Source organism: Danio aesculapii, chromosome 9, assembly GCF_903798145.1.
Source record: "Danio aesculapii chromosome 9, fDanAes4.1, whole genome shotgun sequence".
In the NCBI taxonomy this organism is placed as follows: Eukaryota; Metazoa; Chordata; class Actinopteri; order Cypriniformes; family Danionidae; genus Danio; species Danio aesculapii.
In genome coordinates, this window is record NC_079443.1 from 28589817 (window position 1) to 28614398 (window position 24582).

At 36.6% G+C, this 24582-nt stretch overlaps 1 protein-coding gene across 11 annotated transcripts in view; it reads right to left on the reverse strand.

The window, feature by feature from the left end:
• The window catches only part of stxbp5l (syntaxin binding protein 5L), a 236133-nt gene that overhangs the window by 33433 nt on the left and 178118 nt on the right, over positions 1-24582 (reverse strand). For 4 of the 11 annotated variants that reach the window (XM_056465371.1, XM_056465364.1, XM_056465366.1 and 1 more), the window contains exons 15-21: positions 23795-24012; positions 21142-21308; positions 19855-19980; positions 17167-17318; positions 14105-14173; positions 12843-12908; positions 4009-4113 (exon numbers count right to left, since the gene is read on the reverse strand). In XM_056465371.1, the coding sequence (XP_056321346.1) occupies positions 4009-4113; positions 12843-12908; positions 14105-14173; positions 17167-17318; positions 19855-19980; positions 21142-21308; positions 23795-24012 (903 nt within the window). The remainder of the gene's footprint in view (positions 1-4008; positions 4114-12842; positions 12909-14104; positions 14174-17166; positions 17319-19854; positions 19981-21141; positions 21309-23794; positions 24013-24582) is intronic. The other 7 variants (XM_056465373.1, XM_056465369.1, XM_056465367.1 and 4 more) reach the window with 3 other exon arrangements.

Below are 24582 nucleotides of genomic sequence, written 5' to 3' on the forward strand. Positions count from 1 at the left end.
GTCGTTTAGCTGCTCGTTAGGATGTTCAGAACACCGTGGCTTCAATCCCACCGACTCCTCTGTGAGCCTGACTGAGATGAACAGTAATTTGGGATTGTTTTGGAACGATCTCAAAAACTGTCTTCTGCTATTCCGCTCTACAATTTGAATAAATTACAGACTGCTTTGCTTTCAGCTCACGTCATCATCTACTAAACTGAAGAAACGGATATATTTCTGAAGTAAAAGATGTAGACAACAAGCTCAGTTCCTTCTCAGAAATCCGCTGTACTAGTTCGGCTAGAATAAAAAAGCCCAAGAAAAGAGAAAACCCCTAGAAAAGAGCAGGTCATCGATTAGCAACACAGCTTGATGAGCTGTGAAGTGACCTAGTAGATTTTACATTTTCAAAATGAGCCAACACTTAAGGCCATTCACATGCAGCATATTTTAAAAAGTGAGCAAATGCACTATTAGCATAAATAGAATTTTCATGCTTTCAGCCATGCTCCCAGAGAAAGCTTTGCAGTCAGTGTATATAATGTAAACTGTATCTAAGAAACCAACTATATGTTTGAAATCATTGATACGTTTTCACTAAATTAGGGTGACATATGCATGTTTTTTTATGTCAAATTGATTTCTCTTAACCCAGTTCATTGTTCTTTGACTACCTAATGCAATTTATGAGTTCATTTTTAAGTTTTTGTAAGTCATGCCAGCAGTCACAGGACATCAACATGACTTCAGATTGACGTTGTACCCCAACATAGTGGGGTCGTTGCATTTTGCTTTGAAATGAAAATCAGCGTCAGAACGTCAGACCGACGTCAATGTCCAATATCCAACCTAAAATCAACCAAATATCAACGTCTAATGATGTTACAGCTTGACATAGAGTCGACATTACCACTATGACATCTATCAGGATTGTAGTTGCCATATCTGGCGAGTAAATGTCAGTATTGGATGTCAATATGACGTTGTTGGCTCAATGTTGGATTTTGGTCATTTTCCAACACAATCTAAAATCAACCAATTATCAATGTCATTTGACGTCGTTATTTGATGTCAAAATAATGTTGTACTTAGATGCTGGCTGAAATTTGATCACCTGACATCACCAGCTAAATCTAACCTAATATAATCTTATGACGTTGTGTGCCTGCTGGGATTTATGAGACTAAAGGGCACTATCAAAATATTTCAAGCAGTCCTCTTATATCTGTCAATTGCATTTCAGCTTGACCAATAGTTAGAGGTAGGGGCGTGGCTATTGTAACTGGCTGAGCCACAGGGTGTTTAGTTTGTTTTGAAAATATGACTTATACATTAAATAGGAAAAGAAGTTAAGGTTTGCTTACAGATTTCAAGTAAAAACCTGCAAAGACAAACAACAGGGTCCTTTTACTCAAGACGGAGGAATTGTTTGGGTTTCAATTGAGACACCAAACTTTCCTGCGAGTTTCCTGCCAGCAGGTTAACAACTTTTTTGCCACGTTAGTTCTTTAGCATCAAGTTCCATATAAATAATAGCATTACAGTATAAGAATAGGAATAAATTTGACAAAGGATTGTTTCAAAGCATGCTTCAATATTATAATTCTGCCAGTAGCACTTAATCACCTCTAAATCCACTTAAAGGTGCAATATGTAAGTTTGATGCCCAGTATCTGAACTAGCTATTGCATTCCTGGATCAAAACAAACACAAGCGCAGGTTGCCAGATTAAGGACCAACAAGGCTGATTTAAATCGTGCTCTAAATTAAAGAAACACCACGCGATAGAAGGAATATTTTCCATATTAAAAGGAGTTTTTGTTCTAACCAACACTTGACATTTATATATTAGCTTCTATTTGCAGCTGAACAACAGAAAACTTGATGACAAGATCACCTCAGGTACACCTCATGTGCTTTACTCAGTGTTAAATGCTAAAAAATGTGAGTTTGAATGCCATTGTACATGACATTTATTGCCATACTACTGAAAACAGCAGCAGATAGTTCACCCCAGATCTTGAAAATAAAATAAACCGTTTGAAATTGAATTTTAGAACTGTGACTCAAAACCAACACATGATTCAGCATGTACTGTACATTTAATAATGTTAAAGAGGTTTAATATGTATTAATTAGTCGGTGTCAAAGATAGTGGTTAAGTGCGCAGACATATAGCACCATGGTGCTCGTGGTGACTAGAGTTCGATTCCCGATTCGAGGTCTTTTGCCGACCCTTCCCCTCTCTCTATTCCTAATACTTTCCTGTCTGTAACCTCCACTATCCTATTAAAATTAAAGGTGAAAAATCCCTAAAAATAATTATATTTAAAAAAATGTATTAATTAGATTAGAAACCATACCATTTCATGAGTGAGTGCATATTCTGTGCTTCTGAATGGCTGTATTAAAATTTCTGTCGTTTTTCATCTGGTGCAAACAACCAAATTGCTTATAATCTTCTCACATACTGTGTTGTTAGGACACGGGATTACAATGTAACCCGCTCACCTAATGTTTACATTCGGAATATTTATATTATTTGCTAATTAATAACCTCATGCGGAACTCTGAATCTGGGTCTGCTACTCTCCACAGGAGGTCACATTTCGATCACGGACACATGCTTTGAGAGCCTTTCTGAATGAATGAATGACATATGCGATTTTCCATGAAGGCAACCCGGGGTGCTGTAAAATAATTGGCTAAACTGGCATTGGGCAGGTTAAAAGAACCAAAGCAAAGACAGCCGTTCCGCACTGAAAACACATTTTCAAAGCAGAATATCTGACTTTAGCACTGTTTTTCAGATAAACAATAATGTTCACTTAACATGTTTCTTAATATCTGCAAACATATTATGGTATTTTTATGCTTTAGAAGAGTCCAAACTTACATACAGCACCTTTAAGAATACAGATTTAACAATTGACTACAAGCTGAGCACTAGCCATTTGTAAGATAATTTAATCAGTGAATGAATTCAATTCAAATCTTGTCTATCAAATGTTTACAGAACAAAATATGTTCATAAAGTGCAACCATGAAGGGTGGAGCTACTAAAAGCTAACAGATAAACCCTTGAGGGTCTTTTGTGGTCTCACTGAACCGAAATACACAATGCATGGTTTTTACAACCTTTTAAAACTGTTATTTATCAGATTGTACAATAAGAGCTCAGAGAGATTTTGTGTACCTGTAAGTGACATGAATTATTCCTTGCATTAGACTGTATACAATACATCTGAGACCGATAGCATGAACTATCGTCGTAACTTTTTGATGTTGTTTAATAACTGCAGAATATAAAAAATGCCATAAAAAGTGTGTGTGTGTGTGTGTGTGTGTGTGTGTAGTGTGCAGTATCAAAATACTTTAAAGAATTTATTTTCCCTTAAAGTGTTCTCTTTTGCCCTGTTGTACCCTACTCCACAAACTATATCAATGACCTGCCAATAGTGCTAATGCCAATTGCAGTGTCTGGATTGGAAATTAAGTAAAACTGTAAAAAAGAGAGAGAATTGATGAAGCCTACCACTTCCTCTTAACAGCAAACTCAGACTCGCTCACTTTCAAATTAAACTTGACCTACAGAATTTAATGAATTTCAGTAAGATCAATATTCAAGTGTCAGCCACTAAAAACCAACAGCAATATTTGAACTACTGTAAAAAGATATTAAAAAACATAAGGGTCGTTTGACCCCAACGGACCTCAAAGATCAACTCACAATCAGTCACAACATCGCCTGTCTCATCAACACACACAACACTACATACTACACACTACCATGCTCCAATCACACACATGCCAATGATAGCCACACGTGAAGCAAACTTACACACACATACACACACACACATACACTCACACCTGCACCTCAGCAGCACAGAGCATGAACAGGCCACTATGAGCTACTTCTACTGCAGCATGCAACTCTAAACAAACAGACACACACGCAGATTCAGAGGAGCAAGAGCTGCAGACTGGTGCGTGTGGCTGTTTTCAACAGGCTGGACACATTCTTACCATTGTCCAGCAGGTAAAAGACAGGACTGTAGTGGCAGGAGCGGAGGTTGGACACAGGTTCCCCTGTGCCTCGAGGGTCATTATGGAGGGAAGGGGTGTAGGGTGCTGGAAATCAAAGATCACACAGTCAATGTCACATACCAGGCTCAGTCGCATACAGCCAATCAGCTTGATAAAGGTCATCGGGATTTATAACAGGAGGTTGCTACTACAGGAGGAGGAAAATTACACTCGAGAAATATTAAAATATCTGTCTTTGTCACAGCTCAAACACTTCCTCAGCAAGTCCAAATATGGCCTAAGCAATATTTCTATGTGGTGTTCAAGCTTTCAAGAACGTTAATGAAAATAATCAGTTGATATTTCTAACAGTATTTATTCAAACAATCATTAATACCTCTGCAACACCATCACTTGACATAATGGTGTTTTGTATGAGCATAAAATCTTTTAAATATTTTTTTTCAAGAAAGTCAGTCCATAACGCGTTCATCTTGGTTAAACAGAAAGCATATATAAATATAGGTATATTAAAAACATATTTTTGTTGCTTGTTCAAACTACTTAAAGTAACTCCTTTAAAGGAGCTGAATCAACACAATTCTTCGATTATTTTATGTTCAATCGACTTAAATTTGTAAAATCCCATTAAGTTAACTGAATCGATTTGTGTTGGGAAAACATGAAGGAATTGTGTGAAAACCAGCCTTTCTTTTCTCCACCAAGAAATGAAATCTGATTATCAACGTATACCCAAAATGTGCAGCTTATGTAAATACTTTCTAATTATGTATATACATTTGAAGTCAGAATTACTAGCCCCCCCTTTGAATTTTTTTTTCTCTTTGAAATATTTTCTAAATTATGTGTAACAGAGCAAGGACATTTTCACAGTATGTCTGATAATATTTTTTCTTCTGGAGAAACTCTTATTTGTTTTATTTCGGCTAGGAAAAAAGAAGCTTTTAATTTTTATAGTCTACAGAACAAACCATCATTATATAATAACTTGCCTAATTACCCTAACTTGCCTAATTAGTTAACCTAATTAACCTAGTTAAGCCTTTAAATGTCACTTTAAGCTGTACAGAAATGTCTTGAAAAATATCTAGTAAAGTATTATTTATCATGGCAAAGATAAAATAATTCAGTTATTAGAAATGAGTTATTAAAGCTATTATGTTTAGAAATGTGTTGAAAAAATAAAAAATAAACAAGGGGGGGGTAATAATTCTGACATCAGCTGCATGAGCACAGACTTACAGAGCGCAGACTTAATAAATAACAATAAATACATTTACTCTTTATCACTGTTTACTGTACATGTAAGTTTTATTTTTCCTACTACACTGAAAAAAAAAAGATTTCTGCAAAATTGTTGCAAACAATTTATATGGGTTGAATTTAAACAAATTAAATTTTGTAATGTTCAAATGAATTTGTTTGTTTAAATTCAGCCCAAATAAATTGTTTACAACCACTTAAAGAAATTTAGTAAATCCAAGGTATCATCTTTGAATTATTTTTTTTTAAGTGTGTTTGCTAAGAAGTGTTATTTTTACTGCGACTCTTCACATTGTAAACTGGTGTATACTGGTGACTGTTTTATTCTGCATACATCAAATCCAAAACATATTTCTATTCAGCTATAGCTGTACAGCATTTTTTTTATTCCCCCCATCACTGGATAAAGGGAAGTTGTTTACAAACCTGTTCTGAATAATAATGGCACATGGTACATACTAGCATGAAATTGTTTACATTTATGAGTTTAATCACATTAGATTAACTGAAGTGTTGTGTTTACCTAAAGTAAAGGTTAATTGCAATATTGCCAAAATCTTATTGTAATCGCATTAGGGGGTGCATGGAAACATTAATATTAATAAATTAAACTAATATAAGGCTGCAAGGTGGCGCAGTAGGTAGCATGTTCGCCTCACAGCAAGAAGGTTCTCCCCGTATTCGCATGGGTTTCCTCCGGGTGCTCCAGTTTTCCCTACAAGTCCAAAGGCATGTGGTATAGGTGAATTGGGTAAGCTAAATTGTCCGTTGTGTATGTGTGTAAATGAGCATGTATGGATGTTTCTCAGTGATGGGTTGCAGCTGTAAGGGCATCCGCTGCGTAAAAACATACACTGGATAAGTTGGCGGTTCATTTCACTGTGGCGACCCCAGATTAATAAAGGGACTAAGCTGAAAAGAAAAAAAATCAATTATCAACTTATCCAGCATGTTTTTACACAGAGGATGTCCTTCCAGCTGCAACCCAGTACTGGGAAACATACACACTCTATACACACTCATACCCTACGGCCAATTTAGTTAATTGAATTCACCTGTAGTGCATGTCGTTGGACTAAGGGGGAAAGCGAAGCATTGGGAGGAATCCCACGCAAACACTGGGAGAACATGCAAACTCCACACAGAACTGCCAACTGACCCAGCAGAGATTCGAACCAGTGACCTTCTTGCTGTGAGGCGACAGTGCTAACCACTCAGCCACCGTGTCGTCCTTTACTATAAACATAAAAGTATATAAAAATTACAAATAGTGTAGTATGTATAATTTTTCATTTATTTAATTTTGTGTTTTAAAAATTATACATTATGTGTAAAACAAATATGGTTCTAAAGCATTAAACTTGCCATACAGACTTGCCAGACTTGATTCAAGTTAAATAAAAGTATTTGTTTTACTTGTGAAACTGATTTAGAATTGTAAACTTTAACTCAAAATTGAATGACATAAATTCAAAACAGACATATTAAGCAGTTATTAGGTCCGAATTCTGAATTACAAACGCAAAATTACATTACATAAACCCAAAACTGCAAGATTTAGTTATCTTTTTCATAGCAGAAACATACTTCTCTTAAAGTGACTGAAATGATTAATAAATCTGAGCTTTTAGTCTCTCATTTGAGGAACCTTTGACTTGCCCTTGCATCGACCTTTATTCAATGTGCATTTCCTAGAAAAGTCAATCTAAAGGTCGGAAAATAACCAGTAGAATTTATTGAGCAGCAAATGACACGCTTCATTCATCAGCAGCGCACACGAGCATCTTCATCAGCTACAGAATGGTGGAGATTTCCCCTGCATTTAACCTCATCACACATGATAAATTCATAAGACCCACTGCAGGTGTCGACCTGACGGCATAAATCATGACTGCTGTGTGAATTGAGGCCAAACTGCTGAGGGTAAAGATGAGAGAAGAGTGTAGTGAGAAGCTGACAGGCGTATCGCAGGTCTCCTGGTTATTCTGTTTTTACTGTATTAATAGCCTTCCTCAGTCCTTTCTTGAACTGTCAGGCTAAAACCTTCACTCTCTTCTAAATACTGACTCTTGCCATTTGATGCCAATATAAAGCATCTACAATGTCGACCATCTGTGCTGCAGCATCAGCTTTCAAATTTTCACTCTCAAATGTGAATTATAATGAAGTCGTGCTAGCGAATTCAGTGCATCGCTGCAACATAAAAGCCTATAATAATATATACATCATCAAACCTTACCACGCACACATACTTTTATTTATTTACTTTACTTATTTTAACCTAACTTGTTTGACAGAGAGGTAAAAAGCTTCTTTTAATCACAGCGGATGAAGATATTAAAAGACAAATCGATGAAAAATTGAGCACAGCAAAGAACAGCAAAGCACATGTTAGTTACATCAACCCTGTCTTGTGCTTTGCCTCTTAACATAGAACATGGCATATCAAAGGATGTATAATGCTGGTAAATCAAAAATAGTGCATTCACTCATTCCTTCATTCATTCATTTTTGTGGTCTAGGAAATGCAAGCACAAACTAAATACTAATTTCTAATTTTCTTTTATTAGGATTATTTTTTAACACTTTTATGCCCTGGATGAGTTTTAATCAATCTAGAAAAAATTATACATGGAAATATATGCAAACGACATATATGAGATACATGTTCAAATTTAGATTTTACAGCCCCCTTTGAATTGAATGATGTTTATCAGAGTGAGGAAATTTTCACAGTATGTCTGATAATATTTTTTCCTCTGGAGAAAGTCTTATTTGTTTTGTTTCGGCTAAAATAAAAGCAGTTTTAAATTTTTAAACATCATTTTTAAGGTAAAAATTATTAGCCCCTTTAAGCTATATGTTTTTCTCGATAGTCTACAGAACAAATCATCGTAATAAAATAACTTGCCTAATTACCCTATCCTGCCTAGCTAACATAATTAACCTAGTTAAGCCTTTAAATGTCACTTTAAGCTGTATAGAAGTGTCTTGAAAAATATCTAGTCAAATATTATTTACTGTCATCATGGCAAAGATAAAATAAATCACTTATTAGAAATGAGTTATTAAAACTATTATGTTTAGAAATGTGTTGAAAAAATCTTCTTTCCAATAAACAGAAACTGGAGAAAAAATAAACAGGGGGGATAATAATTCACAGGGCAAATAATTCTTACTTCAACTGTAGATAAATTATGCAACATATATTTTGAACTAATGCAAAAAAGGCCACATGTATTTTTCAATAACTGGAATTACAAATATGTATGTATGTATGTGTGTGTGTTTATATATATATATGTATACACACACATACACTCACTGGCCACTTTATTAGGTACACCTGTCCAACTGCTCATTAAGCAAATTTCTAATCAGCCAATCACATGGCAGCAGCAACTCAATCCATTTAGGCATGTCAAACTGAGCATCAGAATGGGGAAGAAAAGTGAAAGTGGCATGGTTGTTGGTGCCAGATGGGCTGGTCTGAGTATTTCAGAAACTGCTGATCTACTGGGATTTTCACGTACAACCATCTCTAGGGTTTACAGAGAATAGTCAGGAAAAGAGAAAATATCCAGTGAGTGGCAGTTCTGTGGGCGTAAATGCCTTGTTGATGTCAGATGTCAGAAGAGATTGGCCAGACTGGTTCCAGCTGATAGAACGGCAACAGTAACTCAAATAAGCACTCGTTACAAACGAGGTATGCAGAAGAGCATCTCTGAAAGCACAACATGTCGAACCTTGAGGCGGATGGGCTACAGCAGCAGAAGACCACAATGAGTGTCACTCCTGTCAGCTAAGAACAGGAAACTGAGGCTACAATTCACACAGGCTCACCAAAATTGCACAATAGGAGATGGAAAAACATTGCCTGGTCTGATGAATCTCGATTTCTGCTGCGACGTTTGGATGGTAGGGTCAGAATTTGGCCTCAACAACATAAAAGCATGGATCCATCCTGCCTTGTATTTAAGGTTCAGGCTGGTGGTGGTGGGGTAACGGTGTGGGGGATATTTTCTTGGCTCACTTTGGGCTCATTAGTACCAATTGAGCATTGTGTCAACATCACAGCCTACCTGAGTATTGTTGCTGACCATGTCCATCCTTGTATGACCAGAGTGTACCCATCTTCTGATGGCTATTTCCAGCAAGATAACACGCCATGTCATGAAGACTTGAACATAACAATGAGTTCACTGTACTCAAACGGCCTCCACAGTCACCAGAACTCAATCCAATAGAGCACCTTTGGGATGTGGTGGAACAGGAGATTCACATCATGGATGTGCAGCTGACAAATCTGCAGCAACTGCTTGATGCTATCATGTCAATATGGAGCAAAATATCTGAGGAATATTTCCAGTACCTTGTTGAATCTATGCCATGAAGGATTAAGGCAAAACGGGGTCCAACCCAGTACTAGTAGAAAGGTGTTCCTAACAAAGTGGCAGGTGAGCATATATTGCCATAGGTCTGTGGGTTATATGGGAACAATAAGCTCATCAGAAATAATGGAAAACAAATTACCGCTTTCTGTCCTCTCACATTTCTTTCTTTTGTTCTTAGTTTTCCTTTTCATTTCAAAACAAAACACTTTTTTGTCTTAAAAATAAATATCTTTGCTGGTCACAGTTGATAGCTGACATCTCGTCTTATTAACCAGCTGGCACTATGCCACAATCAGCAGGGTCTAAAAAACCCACCTCAAGCCCGCTGACAAAAACAACACCCGCACAAACAACAACTAGTCGACTAGACAGAGAGAGAAAACACTTAAGAGAACTTCAAAGTGGAGTGTGGCCCAATTACTGGACCTGATGGAGAGCAGGGGAGACTGAAAACAGAAAGTTTGCTAGGAGGTCAGAGATGATATGAATAAGTGCAAATAAATAAGGCAAGAAAAGAAACGAGACACGGGTTAGAGGAGAAAAAAAACTAAAAGATAATGACAAGCTTTTATAGATAAGGTAAAAACATCAGCCAAAGCAATTTTATGTCAAGAGAGGTGATGTTAGATGGCACAGAAAGAGCTCATAATGGTAAATACGTTGTGCCCATGAGCAAACGCAAGGAAAACAGCACCAGAACCATCTGTGCAACCTTGAGCTCATTCATTATTTATTTTTTCTGGCTTATTGCTTCTTTCAAAAGCACACATCTAAATGCAGAGACAAAAGTAATAGCTAAAAGGAAAAAAAGGTCAAATAATAACAGTCATCAAACATTTATTTGACACAGCCAATTTCCATCAAATCAAGGTTCACAATCTCCCCTTTCGAATGTAGCACAACACATTGAGTGATATGCAAATTACAATGTAACCTCCAACGAGGGAAAAGACACAAAGTTAATAGAGAAGAGTTAATAGACAGGCTGGATCTCTGAAACCTGTTTGTTTTCTGAATTGCACTTAAATATTAGATAAAGACTCACACTTCCTTCAACTAAAGGGAATTAAACTTATGATCTTTTTAGTTAGCTTTCTTATATCCCCCTCCTTTTGCTTGATATCTTCAAAAACCTTATCCTGTATGATTAATTTATACAATGACTTTCTCATGGGGACCAAAAAACATATATCAGAAATATACATGCAATACCAGGTAAACACACAAATAATGTTCATCATCCTATTCTCCCTCTTCATCATTATTTATAATTTCTCCAATAGTCCTTCAAGCTCTCTTCTAATGCATCAGTGGCTGATGCCCAGAATCTCTGTCCAATTTTTGGTAGAAATCCCCAGCCAATCGTAGAAGGCCATTTCCGGACTCCTGTCATAATAGCTGCTTCCACAAAAAAACAAAAACCTCCAAATTACTCAGCAGCCTGAAGCCAAAGCAACAAATCCCACAGAAAGAAACCCATAAAGGATGCAGTTCTGACAGCCAGTTCTTCACCAAAGAACATTCTAGAGAAAATCACACATTCATGACTGCTATGCCTCACTAAAGGCTTCTAAAAGAAAAAGCTACTCCAAAACTGACTCTGTCCATGTTGTATGGAAGTAAACCTCATGAATATTCTTCAAAATTCCTTTTTAGAGTGTTCATTTTACCTAGATCTACAGAAATTCCTTCAAATACTTGATATGCAGCCACTTTTTACTAGAAGCAAATCTCAAATCTCCTCACAATCCCCCAAACTACTAACGTCAGTCTCCAGCCCTCAGCTCTCCTTCCCAAGCTACTTCTATCTTTCAGACTGCCCGCTGAGCTGAGAACTGGGAAAATGAGCAGAGCTTCGACTGCACCGAGACATCAGAGTGAAGTGAGAGGAAAACAGACAGACAATTTTGTATGCTTGAGACGCCGCGCAAAATGTGCCTCTGATATTTCAAACAATAAAATCTTAAAAACAGACACAATGCAATATTTCCCGCCCCCTGAGAAATCAAAGCTTTGCTGAAATGCTTCTTCTAAATTAAGAGATTTATTTAGATCCTCAAGGACAAGCACGGTTGTTGTCGTCGTGCTCGTCCCACTGAGATGACACAAACATTGAGTACAGCTCTGTAAACATTATCATACCCTCATAAAAATTCTACACAGGTTATGATGGCTTTAAAGAAGAAAGGAGAAGCAAAGGCATCTGAGTAAAGAGCATGGAGGAAAGAGCCTCTAGGGGCTGAAGACCTGTGCTTTAGGGGAAAAAAAGGAGACAGAAGAGAAAAGGAAAATGAGAGAAAGCTGCAGGATGGTTTTGTGAGTTCTACTATTTTTGATATTAGAGCTGAAATGTGTGACATTTGTGAAATCTGAAACATAATGATTAATATTAGCAGGTCTCTTAAACACTCCTCGTTATTGTTTCCTGTGGTAAGTGGATATCAGAGATGGGTGTGGTTATATGGAATGGGTGTGGCTAATCAGAATAAGGAATAGGCTTGATTGTCAAAGGCAATGTTGAGAATTGATGTCATGGGTTAAGTGGGTGTGGCCTATCAGTATTTGGGGGAAGCATTGATTAGGTGCATTCGACTTGAACATCGAGATTAGTTAAGCGAAATTGGAAGTGGAGTTGAAAACAGAGCCATTCAAGATGGACACTTTGGTAATCTCTCATAGCTTGTAGCAGTCAAGGCAGATCACATGGAATCAAAAGTCTGATTTGTGCAGTACGTATGGGCATATCGCATATGGGGATATTAGATATACATTATTGTTTATTTGGATGTAGATGTGATGAGTGACTGGGACTAAATTAAGTAGATGTGACCAATCATGGATGTGGTTATGAAAGAGTGCCATTATCTGAGGTGGTGAGTGTGGCCAACAATTATTCTGTTGGCCTGAAATATAAATAGGTTTATTTATAAAAGCATATAAGGCTGTCGGTGGTAGGTGTGATCATAATAAGTAGATTTCACCAATCAATGGTGTGTCTAAAAGGTAGAAGGTTTTATTATAGGAGTTAGGTGGAATCATGGGTGTGGCTAGCGGAAGAGTAATATTTGCATGTTCTTGAATGGTTGTGGCTATTTTAAGGCATTCAAATACGTGTGATGATCTGAGGTGGGTGTGGTCATGGATGGGTGTGGTTACCTGAAGTTGGTGACTTGCTCCTCTCTAGGTCCAAAGACACCTGATTATCAGAAAGCTCCGTAAGGCCTGTCATGGAGGAACATGGAAGGCACAGTAAGAAGAAGCCATTGACTGTAATTATTGGGTTCCACTGTCATCAAACACATTTGCATGCATCAAACCACCAGGACGAACAATGTGGTTTGAGACACCATCATGATCCTGGAGCAATACAAGGAAGATATTTATACATCTTCATAAAATGTCAGTTCTTCGTATAGTGATATTTAGGCCCAATCCCAATTCTATTTTTGTTTCAAAGGCCAAGGGGAAGGGGTAGGGCTTAAAAATTTACCCCTAAGAAATGGGACTGGTACCTAGCCCTTCCCCTTAGCCCTACGCCTTCAAGCTAAAAAGAATTGGGACACCCCTACTCCGTCACGTAAACGTGCTTAACGAGGGGTAGTGGTAATCAGAAGGGCTAAGGGGTAGAATTGGGATTGGGCCTTAATCTATAGGCTTATATACGCAGTTTTAGGCATGATGTGGTTGTTCTACTCTGATGTGAGCCATTGACATGAGATATATTACCTCCAGAATCACAAAATATGCACCAAAACCACCAACAATTACATGCATGGGTGTGGGAGTGCAAGAAAAAGATGTTACTCAATGTTACTGAAGGCACGGCGAAAAAAAAAAAAACATGGTAAGGCCTGCACTGCAGCGATATCAATTTAATTATTTAGTCAAACATTTTTTTTTAATGCAGTGAAAGCCTCATTTTCACAAATAAGACAAAATCCATTGGCAGAATATGCTTTGTATACTGAAAGTTTGGGCCATTCAGTTCATTTGAAACATATAAGATAAAAAAAAAATTACTCAGTAAATATTTTTAATATTTAATAATGTTTAAAGACATTATTATTTTGTATCATATATGTTCTTTCACACTTTTTTCTCATTGCGCATGATTTTATTTGTTAGTAATGGTTTTTATACAGTGTGAGAACTGCTTCATTACACAAACCTTTGGCACAAATCAATAAAACACTAAGCAGAGCACTAAGGAGACAAACAAAGATTGTGAATGGATGTTTGGATGCGTGTAAGAATTTATAATTTTATTGTTTACTGAATATATAATGGTATGGTGATTCCACCTTTGCTAAACTTCAACAAAACAACTAATATTTTGATAAGTGACATGCCATTGTCTTTGCCTTGCCTCCTTGCTGCTGTGCTGCCCCCATCGGCATTTCACTGGAGACGTGACTTACTCTGGTAGGAAGTACGGATCCGTTTCTTTGAATCTGAATAAAAGTTAGACAGGCCGCGCATGCAAAAGTCTGCAACAGCGCCCCCATGCCCCAGCACCGCCACCCACCAGAGGAGAGATGGAGCGAGGGAGGAAAAGAGGAGGAGAGAAGAACAAAACAGGCTCAGAGTGACAAATCCGCGTGTGACCGCAATCCGGGCAAGACCCAGTGTGTTGAAGGAGAAAATGAAGAAATGAAGGTAGAAAAAATGACGCCTAACCTCTTGTGTTTCTTTATTTCTTCCAGAAAACAACAACAACAAAAAAAAAAAACAAGGTAGAAAACAGAGCTAAAAAGGATGAAAATAATACGTTTTGGTGGGATTAGGAGTCACTGTGAAGCGTGGCACTGAACGAATACAGACAAAGAAATCAACAAAACAAACAGAAATATTAACATAAATTAAAATAGTTCCTCTCATATAAAATGTAAATTAGTAGGTGTCTTTAGATAAGTATAAGGGATGGATTAATTTCAGAGATGATGCCCTCGCTAAATTGAGTATATCTGACAGCAGGCAGATTATATGAGATCAGTGGTAGTCACTACAATTTAAGGTTTAGTTATACAGTAATGTATCAAGCCAGACTGACATTCGGTGACTTATTTCAAACCATTAGATATTATTATTGTTATTATTATTATTATTATTTATTTATTTATTTTTATATATTTATTAGTATTATTATTACTAATAATTCTGACTTCAACTGTCTTCAATATATATATATACACACAGTTGAAGTCAGAATTATTAGCCTCCCTGTTTATTTTTTTCTCGAATTTCTGTTTAATGGAGAGTTTTTTTCAACACATTTCTAAACACAATTTACTAGATATTTTTCAAGACACTTCTATACAGCTTAAAGTGACATTTAAAGACTTAATTAGGTTAGTTAGGCAGGTAGGGTAATTATACCAGTTATTGTATAGCGATGGTTTGTTCTGTATACTATCGAAAAAAAATATAGCTTAAAGGGACTAATAATTTTTACCTTAAAATGGCTTTTTAAAAATTAAAAACTACTTTAATTCTATCTGAAATAAAACAAATAAGACTTTCTCCAGAAGAAAAAATATTATCAGACATACTGTGAAAATTTCCTTGCTCTGATAAACATCATTTGGGAAATATTTAAAAAAGAAAAAAAAATTCAAAGGGGGCTATTTATTATTATTATTATTATTATTATTATTATTATTATTATTATTATTATTCATTCATTTTCTTTTCGGCGTAATCCCTTTATTAATCAGGGGTCGCCACAGCGAAATCAACCGCCACCTTATCCAGCATATGTTTTACACAGCGGATGCCCTTCCAGCCACAACCCAACACCGGGAAATATTATTATTATATATTTTTATTTATTATTATTATTATTCATTCGTTCATTTTCTTTTCGGCATAATCCCTTTAGCGAAATGAATCGCCAAATTATCCAGCATATGTTTTACGCAGTGGATGGCCTTCCAGCTGCAACCCATCTCTGGGGAACACACATACACTCTCATTCACACACATACACTAAGGACAATTTTAGCTTACCCAATACACCTAGCGCATGTCTTTGGACTTGTGGGGGAAACCGGAGCACCCTGAGGAAACCCACGCGAACGTGGGGAGAACATGCAAACTCCACACAGAAATGCCAACTGACCCAGCCGAAGCTCGAACCAGAGAACTGCTTGCTGCACTACCTACTGTGCCACCGCGTCGCCCCATTATTATTATTATTATTATTATTATTATTTTTATTATATAATTAAATTGTATTTATTATTATTGTATATTTCTTTTTTTTATTTATTATTATTATTATTCTTTTTTTCATTTTATTTATTATTATTATTATTAAATGTAAACATTTCATATTTTGAATGAGTATATTTTACAATAATATTCAAAAACATATATAAATAATAATAAAAACATTTAAAACTTAACGCTATTGGACTATGTATACATCCCTTACTATGAATACTATGAATACATACTATGAAAAAAATTATCACTGGATGTGCAGTACTACATATGTAATTCTGAAGTTCATCTAAATCTAAATGTAATATACAATAATAAAGAAATAATACAAACATTCTAACAAGTGGTTTCAGACTTTTGGATTCCTCTCATATACAACTAAAAAGACTAAACAACAAATGATAGAACAAAACCTAATATAAGGAAAATCAATTATAGAACGAAATCTGAGGGGGATTTTTGTCCTTTCAGGCCCTCAGAAGAGAAAACTAAAAGAGCGCAAAAAACGTCTCTATATACACATTGGCCTGAGTGTGTGGGTGAGCGTCAAGACGTCCTCTTTTTTCAAGAGCTTACATAAGCTACGGATCAAAATCACTCTTCGACCGCACTGAACGACCTTTCTGCCCACCTCTGCATCTCCATGTCGGCTCAAAGCCTCTCAGTTTCTAAAGATACGGCTGCCTGAACAAGAGCAGGGAGAGCGACTGCTTTGAAGTGAGGAGCCAGCATGGCCGCCTCCCCGCAGCTTCCTTTTGAAGGAGCGCTATGAAAACAGATCTTCATCTCCAGCTTTCACTTATGACATCTCCTTTCAGTGGATGGTCCGTGTTTGTGTATGTGTGTGTGTGTGTGTGTGAGAGAGCAGTTGGGGTAGGAGGATAGAGGAGGGCAGGTGGATCTGGATTAGTAACAGTGAGTCCGTATGGCAGGTTACGCTGTGTTCTCTGTTAGGTGTCATGCTCAGGCAAAGACCAACAGCAACAGAGATACGACAGACGACATGCAGAGAAGGCAACCATGAATGCAGTCTGTCCCATGCAGTTAAAAAGAGGGACTGTGTGTTTGTGTTTAACAGAAAAGAGACAGAATATTTACAGGCATGGACAGACATTTGACAGAAGTTTGTTTATTATAGCTAAAATGCTAAGCATGTTTGCAGATGCATGCCAGTGATGTTTGTGTTAGCTATCTTACAGCTTTGTTACAGAGAGAATGTTGTATTTGAACATTTGTGAGCTTCATTGTGTGTGTGTACCTGATGTGGACTGCCGGTTTTTGCGAGGAGAGCGTGTTAGTCTCTGGAAAGGGTCGGCGGATCCGTATAGCTCCAGGGTGCTCATACACAGCAGAATGGTTTTCTGCAGGTAGTCCACAACTGCCAAACCATTGCAATTACCTAGAGCCAGCCTGTGGAAACACAAACACACACACACACACACACACACACAGTGATCACACTCAACTATGTTTCACAAAGTGTCAGTTATACGAGACTTCATTATAAACTCCTGCCCAGTCATGACTAACCATATTTCTAGCCATCGCAGTTGTAACCTAATCTAAAACGATTATTGAATGTAACCCACAGCTCTGCTAAATAAACAGTAGGACTTGAAAAACTCATCAAATATAGATTTAACTTTTTTAATCCAGCTATAATGCACACATTATCTCAATATCTCATATTAGGCTCAAAATTATACATCAAAGATCTATTTAGTATAATGCCAGATTATAGTAAAACCTAAACATCAAATCAAAACAGTATGTGCACTATTCTGCACTGGTTAAAATGTTTGGTATGTATAATAATAAATAATTAATACTTTTATTTACCAAGAACACATTAAATGAATCAAAAGTGACATGCATTCATATCAATTTACAAAATAATGTATCAGTTTTCACATAAACATTAAGCAGCACAACAGATTTCTACTTTGACAAAGGCTGTTTCTCAATATCTCTCTTAAGCGATTTTCCTTGTGTTCATCCTTGTGTTCTCATGTAACGCCATCATCAACCGCCAAAGTTCGGTCTCAAAACTCAAGGTCGCAAGAATGGAGGATGCGTGAAAGTTCCCAGATGCGCTCTTGATATCGAGAATTCAGACTTGAGCACCGAACTTGCTCTAGAAGTCCCAGAAGTCTTTACAGCTGAAAAAAGGAGGTGGGAAGCGCAGTATTTTTCTATAGATTTATCATTAAAGTTCAGAGGTATAACTTAATTATCTCAGGAGTTTCCCTAAATGAGATGGTGAAAGTAAATAATACCATAAAAATCTTAATAAAGGCATAAACACACTAAGGGTAATATGTTTTATTTGTATTGTGAAAAGTATATTTGTAAGGGTTTTGTGCATGTGTATATATATATATATATATAGTCAGAATTATTAGCCCCCCTGAATTATTAGCCCCCTATTTATTTTTTCCTCGTTTTCTGTTTAATGGAGAGATTTTTTCAACACATTTCTAATCATAATAGTTTTAATAACTCATTTCTAATAACTGATGAAGAGATGACAGTAAATAATATTTGACTAGATATTTTCAAGACACTTCTATACAGCTTAAAGTGACATTTAAAGGCTTAACTAGGTTAATTAGGTTAACTAGGCAGGTTAGGGTAATTAGGGAAGTTATTGCATAACGATGGTTTGGTCTGTAGACTGTTAAAAAAATAGCTTAAAGAGACTAATAATTTTGACCTTAAAATGGTATCTAAAAAATTAAATGTAGTTAAAATAATTAAAATTTGAAAAATATTTGAAAAAGAAAAAAAATTTAAAGAGGGGCTAATAATTCTGTAGTTCAACTATATTTCAGAATTATTAGCCCCCTTTTAATTTTTTTAATTTTCACAGTATGTCTGATAATATTTTTTTTTCTGGAGAAAGTCTTATTTGTTTTATTTCGGTCGTTTTAATATACATATATCGAAAAGGGAAAAAAAAACAATAAAATGTTGTATAATGCTGTAATGTTTAAATAATTTCCTGTTAAAAACATGTGAAGGTCACGTGACCATCAGGAAGAACACAGCATCTTATTTCTTAGAGGACGCGTTCTGTGTTCTTGCGGTCTCCTGAGTTCGTTCTTCCAAGGTGACCTGGCAAGAATGGTCTTCACAAAAACACAAGTACGTTCTCTGCGGTCTTGGAATTGAGAAACAGCCAATATCAATAAATCACAGTCATTAAAACCTGTTCTTAAAGAGAAAATTCACCCAAAAATGAAAATTTGCTTAAGGTTTACTCTCCCTTAAGTGGTTCCAAACTGGTTTGACTTTCTATTGGCTTCCATAGTATTTGTTTTCCTACTATGGAATTCAATGATTTTCAGCTTTCTTCAAAATATCTTCTTTAGTGTTCAACACAACTTGAGGGTGAGTAAACAGTGAATATATTTTCATTTTTTTGGGTGAACTATCCCTTTAAGACACAAAAAGAACTGAATGATACTGAGTGTGCAGGTACATTTAATCTACTAGAGTGAATTCGTCTTTCAGTTAATCACAAACTTTGTAATAACGCTTTAGTGATTAAAGTTCCACGTGGTTGTGAGAGAATTAAAACATGATTACATGATAAGTGAAAGAGGATTTTTAGAAATTATGATTTCTCATATTTAATCAAAACTATCAAATACCACATGAGCTGAAGTATTACAGTTACACACAAGAGTCTGGATTTTGGATGATAGCAAAATCAATTGTTTTAAACATTGTAGGGCTGATATTGTAAATCAAACTCTCAATTTTAGATACCACATAATGCTGTTTGATAACCATACTCATATAATATGAGATACATCATTGGTATTGCTATTATACAGTGGAATGGTAATACCATATTAATTATTTGCAAGGAAAAGTACAAGAGAGAATAACTCCTTCTATTGGCTACAAAAAAATAATGACTTAAAGAGGAGGAGCAACTTACAGTCCATAGGCAGAATTTAAATCCAGGCAGGTGATTTGTTGTGGCGGCTCTCCATCAACCCATAATAACTGAACCACCAGCTCCGCCTGGTATCCAGGAGGCATTCGGATCATGCGATCTTTAACCCTTAAAAAGTAAGCAATGAAATTGAGTTTAAAGTGGAATTTAATTCTTTTACTTTGATTTATTCTAATGTTGTCTACATTGTATCATCTAATATCATCTCATTTTGAAGGCAGCACCTTCCAGAGGTCATATTAGGCAGCCACGTACGGCATCAAGGATGCCTTTTTAAAGAAAACATTGTTTCTTCTCTTAAATGAGAGGAACGTGTGCAGCTGAGATCCCCAACCTCCTATGGGCACAACTTTTGAAATAAGACACAGTAAATTCCTACACAGTAAGAACTTTGGTCAAACTTTATTTTAAGGTATAATTCTTGCTTTTAATAAACCATTAACTATTATTTTTGCTCAATTAACTCCAAATTTGCTGCTTATTAATAATTATTAAGGTAGTTATTGGATTTAGGTATTGGATGTAGAACAAGATCATGCAGAATATGTACTTTATAAGTCATTATAAACACTCAATATGTTAATAATAGGCAGGTAATGAGCCAGTAACTAATAGCGAGAATTGGTCCCTGCATTTGAGATGTAAAATATGTTGTGACCATCCCACATACAGTTTGGGTCACAAAGTAAATTATGTGTCTATGTTTCACTTTAAATTACTCTTTATTGAATTACTCAAATACAATTATAGTGAGTTTGCACTGAAAAATTTAGCTGCATCTTCTGAATTCTGAGTGGCAGTTGAGAGAGTTGACGATTGCCATGATGATTGCAGTGCATCCTCAGACAAGAAAGAGGACCTTGAAGCAGCAACTAACTCTTGTCTCTCTCACTTATTACTAAGGACTACTGCTTATAGTCGTCCCGACTGCCAGGGACCAGTAACATGTTCTTTATAAGTATTAATAAACAGTCAATATCTTAATAATAGGCAGGTAATAAGCTAGTAAATAATAGTGAGTTGGTCTCTGTACTAAAGTGTTACCAGACTTTTATATTGTTGTGTAAATGTGATGTAATAAAAAATGCAAAGTCTGACTTGACACAACATGCACAATTTTCATTCCCAAATATAAGCATTTAAGTGCAATCCCACTTGTGATATTTGTCATACAACAGTTATATATCAAACAAGAATTTAATATTGAGTGAGTTGCATTTCAGATACAATATGATCTGTTTATATTTTAATAAAAATAATTTTACTGACTTGAGGCAAGGGATGCTGTCCCGCACGCTGTCTGGTGTGTTGCTGCGGGGACTCGGAGGCTGAGGTTGAGGTGAGTGACCACTGGGGTCCGAAAAGCATGGAGTGTTTTCTGTATCTGATGGTGAAATGACGTCCTCCATCTCACACTGCAGCCGCAACTCCAGAGACTTTAATAGATTACAAATACAAAGACAACAGAAAAGCCATCAAAATAACAGCATGAACTGAAACCGCTAAACAAGGTTATGTGTATTAATATTGTCAAAATCAGAGATTATTACAAATGAAAACTGTTTAGAAATTGTTGCACTGTGTGTTGGCATAAAGGGAAAGATGTGTGTCTACTACATTTAAGATAATAGAGTAAGATAAGAAGTGTGAGCTGATGTTACTGAATACGTGTGTGTGTGTGTGTGTGTGTGTGTGTGTGTGTGTGTGTGTGTGTGTGTGTGTGTGTGTGTGTGTGTGTGTGTGTGTGTGTGTTTGTGTGTGCGTGCGTGTGCGTGCGTGCGTGCGTGCGTGCGTGTATATATATATATATATATATATATATATATATATATATATATATATATATATATATATATATATATATATATATATAAATATATATATATATATATAAATATATATATATATATATACTGTGTGTGTGTGTGTGTGTGTGTGTGTGTGTGTGTGCGTGCGTGTATATATATATAAATAAATATATATATATATATATATATATATATATATATATATATATATATATATATATATATATATATATACAACAGTTCTGTCTGGTTCTTGAATCTGATTGGCTGATAGCTGTGCGATATTTTGGCAGTAACATCACACAAAGGCCTCTTCACCCTTCACCTCTGTGTATTACTCCGCCCACAAACAGCCAGCAACAAGCAGGGACGCTACAGTTTGAAATATATTACTGTTGTTAGACAACAAAATGTACTTCTGAGGCTTTTTAGTCGAGAATGTAGTTGTTTAGATTGCAACTACGCAGTTTATTTGTAAGAATAATGCCTATTTAAAAATATTTCCAATTTCTGAGAGAGCTCGTCGGCAGCTGATTTATACTTCTGCATCAAGCGCACGCGTATGCTACGGCGCAGCCTAGGCATGGACGCATATCCTCTCAACGTGGCCGTCGGCGTCGCTGACGCACACCTCTCAAAAAATGTAACACTTACGTGTAGCGCAAGCACTGTGATTGGTCGGCTTGGTATCGCTGACGATTGTGGGCGGAGGTGAGAGCCGCAAGAGCATGAAGCAGCGGGTGTTTACAAGTGTGGAGTCCCGTAAAGGAGCTCCGGATGGAGACTGCTGTTTTGTGTTTACCTTATGATTAAAGTTTATGCACGTCCGCCAATTCCAGCCTCAAAATGAGCGAATTTGACACAGAGAAACATAGACACCTACTGCCAGCTCGAGTTTCGGAAGTGTATTGCAGAGCAACAGAAACAGCGCGCAGAAGTATAAATGCACGGCTACGTGCAAGGCTTGTGCTCATGCCGATCACTTGACACAGAAGTATAAACCCGGCTTAAGAAGCTGAAGAAGTGTCGCGGTTTTTAAGGTGGACGGGATAGAGTCAATAAGAAGCTGCGAATAAGAAGCTGGATTCAGCCTCGTTCCTCCTTATCGCAAACACAACAGCAGTCTGGTAGTGATTGCTCTGCTTTTTTCGAGGTTAATTATTGTGATATTGTAACGGTCGCTTAATGTTTTATATGCATTGTGTATAAAAGTCCCCTTTAAGAGGACTATTCCTGTGGTTATTTTACCTTTTAGATGTAAGCACACATGTATGGGTGCTCAGCTCATTTTTGGCGAGTTCTGAGAAGTGTGTGATGGCCGCTCTACCGCTGGATGATTCTTTTATTTCAATAATGTAACATTTTATTTTGTGACGGATGTTTGCGTGTCTTTTTCTTTTCCTTTTGCCTACGCATTGTCGTTGACTGGCAAGTATGTAGTGGACAGCACTTTGGAGAAATGCATAAAGGCCAATAGGAAGAGCGAAATAGTTTGTCACCTTTTTTTTTTATTCCTTAAAGTCTTTGGGTAAACGCTGGGACACCTGGCACCCGTCACAATACTGACGGCAACAGAGAAATACTGTAGACTGTAATAGACTGTAGGGAGAAATCTCTGTAGACAGATGGCATTTCATGTCACGTTCAGCCTTATAATCTTAAAATGTGAGCAAAATCAGCTGTTTTGTCATCACCTTAAGGGGATCACACACTAGAAGCGCTGCTTCACATTACGCTAAAGAGAATCGTTCAAACACTAGCTCTAAAGTGACGTTGGTGAATTAGTAATGACTTCTGCTGTTCTGACATTAGCTGCAGATGTGAATGAATGGCGGAAGAAAGTAGTTCCTAATACAAAAGGGTTTTAGACTGATAATGCACATTTCTGGTAGAATGTCCCATATGTTAAAAGTGACATTCTTTCTAACTCTTTCACACAAATGTTGGGTTGTTTTAACATCAAATTAAATTAAGGTAAAATATGAACAAACCTATGGTATGGTAAATATTTTTTTAACCCAACGGTTGGTGCATATCTTAACTCAAATTTCTGTTGAAACAACCCATTCTTTATTTTAGCTAAACACAAAAAAGACACTTGTTCCTTCACTCACCGTGATGATGGTATTGGCATCATGCTTGCTGAAGCGGTACAGGATGACATGTGCGCTGATGCCAACGACACAAAAGATACGGCTCTGCGGGCACCAGCTGATCATCTGAACAGCGTAGGGATCTTCCTCCACAAGATCAGCACTACGTCCCATATCGCCAGTCTTAGGCTTCTCAAACACCTTTGATGTCTTGAGCTTATACAGCATCTGAAGTGTAACTGACAGAGATGGAGATTATCACCTCATTACATTTTTATTAGTGAATGTGATGCACAGGATGTTAAAACAGAAACAAAGGAAACATTCCATGTCAAGTGCTAGTTCATCAGCAGCATTTAATGGTGGCATTGTTATAATTACCTACAGTACACACATTAGAGCCTCACATTTGTGTCATCGTTTATGACTTCCTTTCTGTTGCAAAATGCAAAATATATGTTTAAATGTTTCAGTTCCATTTCAATTCTATTATATTGTAAAAATACAATAGGAACAGAAATGAGTTGATACCAAATATTCTTCTACATGGTTAGTTTATTCATTCATTTTCCTTCGGCTTAGTCCCTGATTTATCAGGGGATGCCACAGCGGAAGGAACCACTAACTACTCTGGCATGTGTTTTACATGGCAGATGCCCATCCAGCCACAACACAGTACTGGGAATTCTACATATTCAGTAGCAAAAACAAAAATGTCATAGAGAATTGGGCGACAAAATGAGAGTTCTTGGTTGGTTGGAAGACTGTAGGTTACATTTTCGGCTTCAAACTCGAATTCAACTGAACCT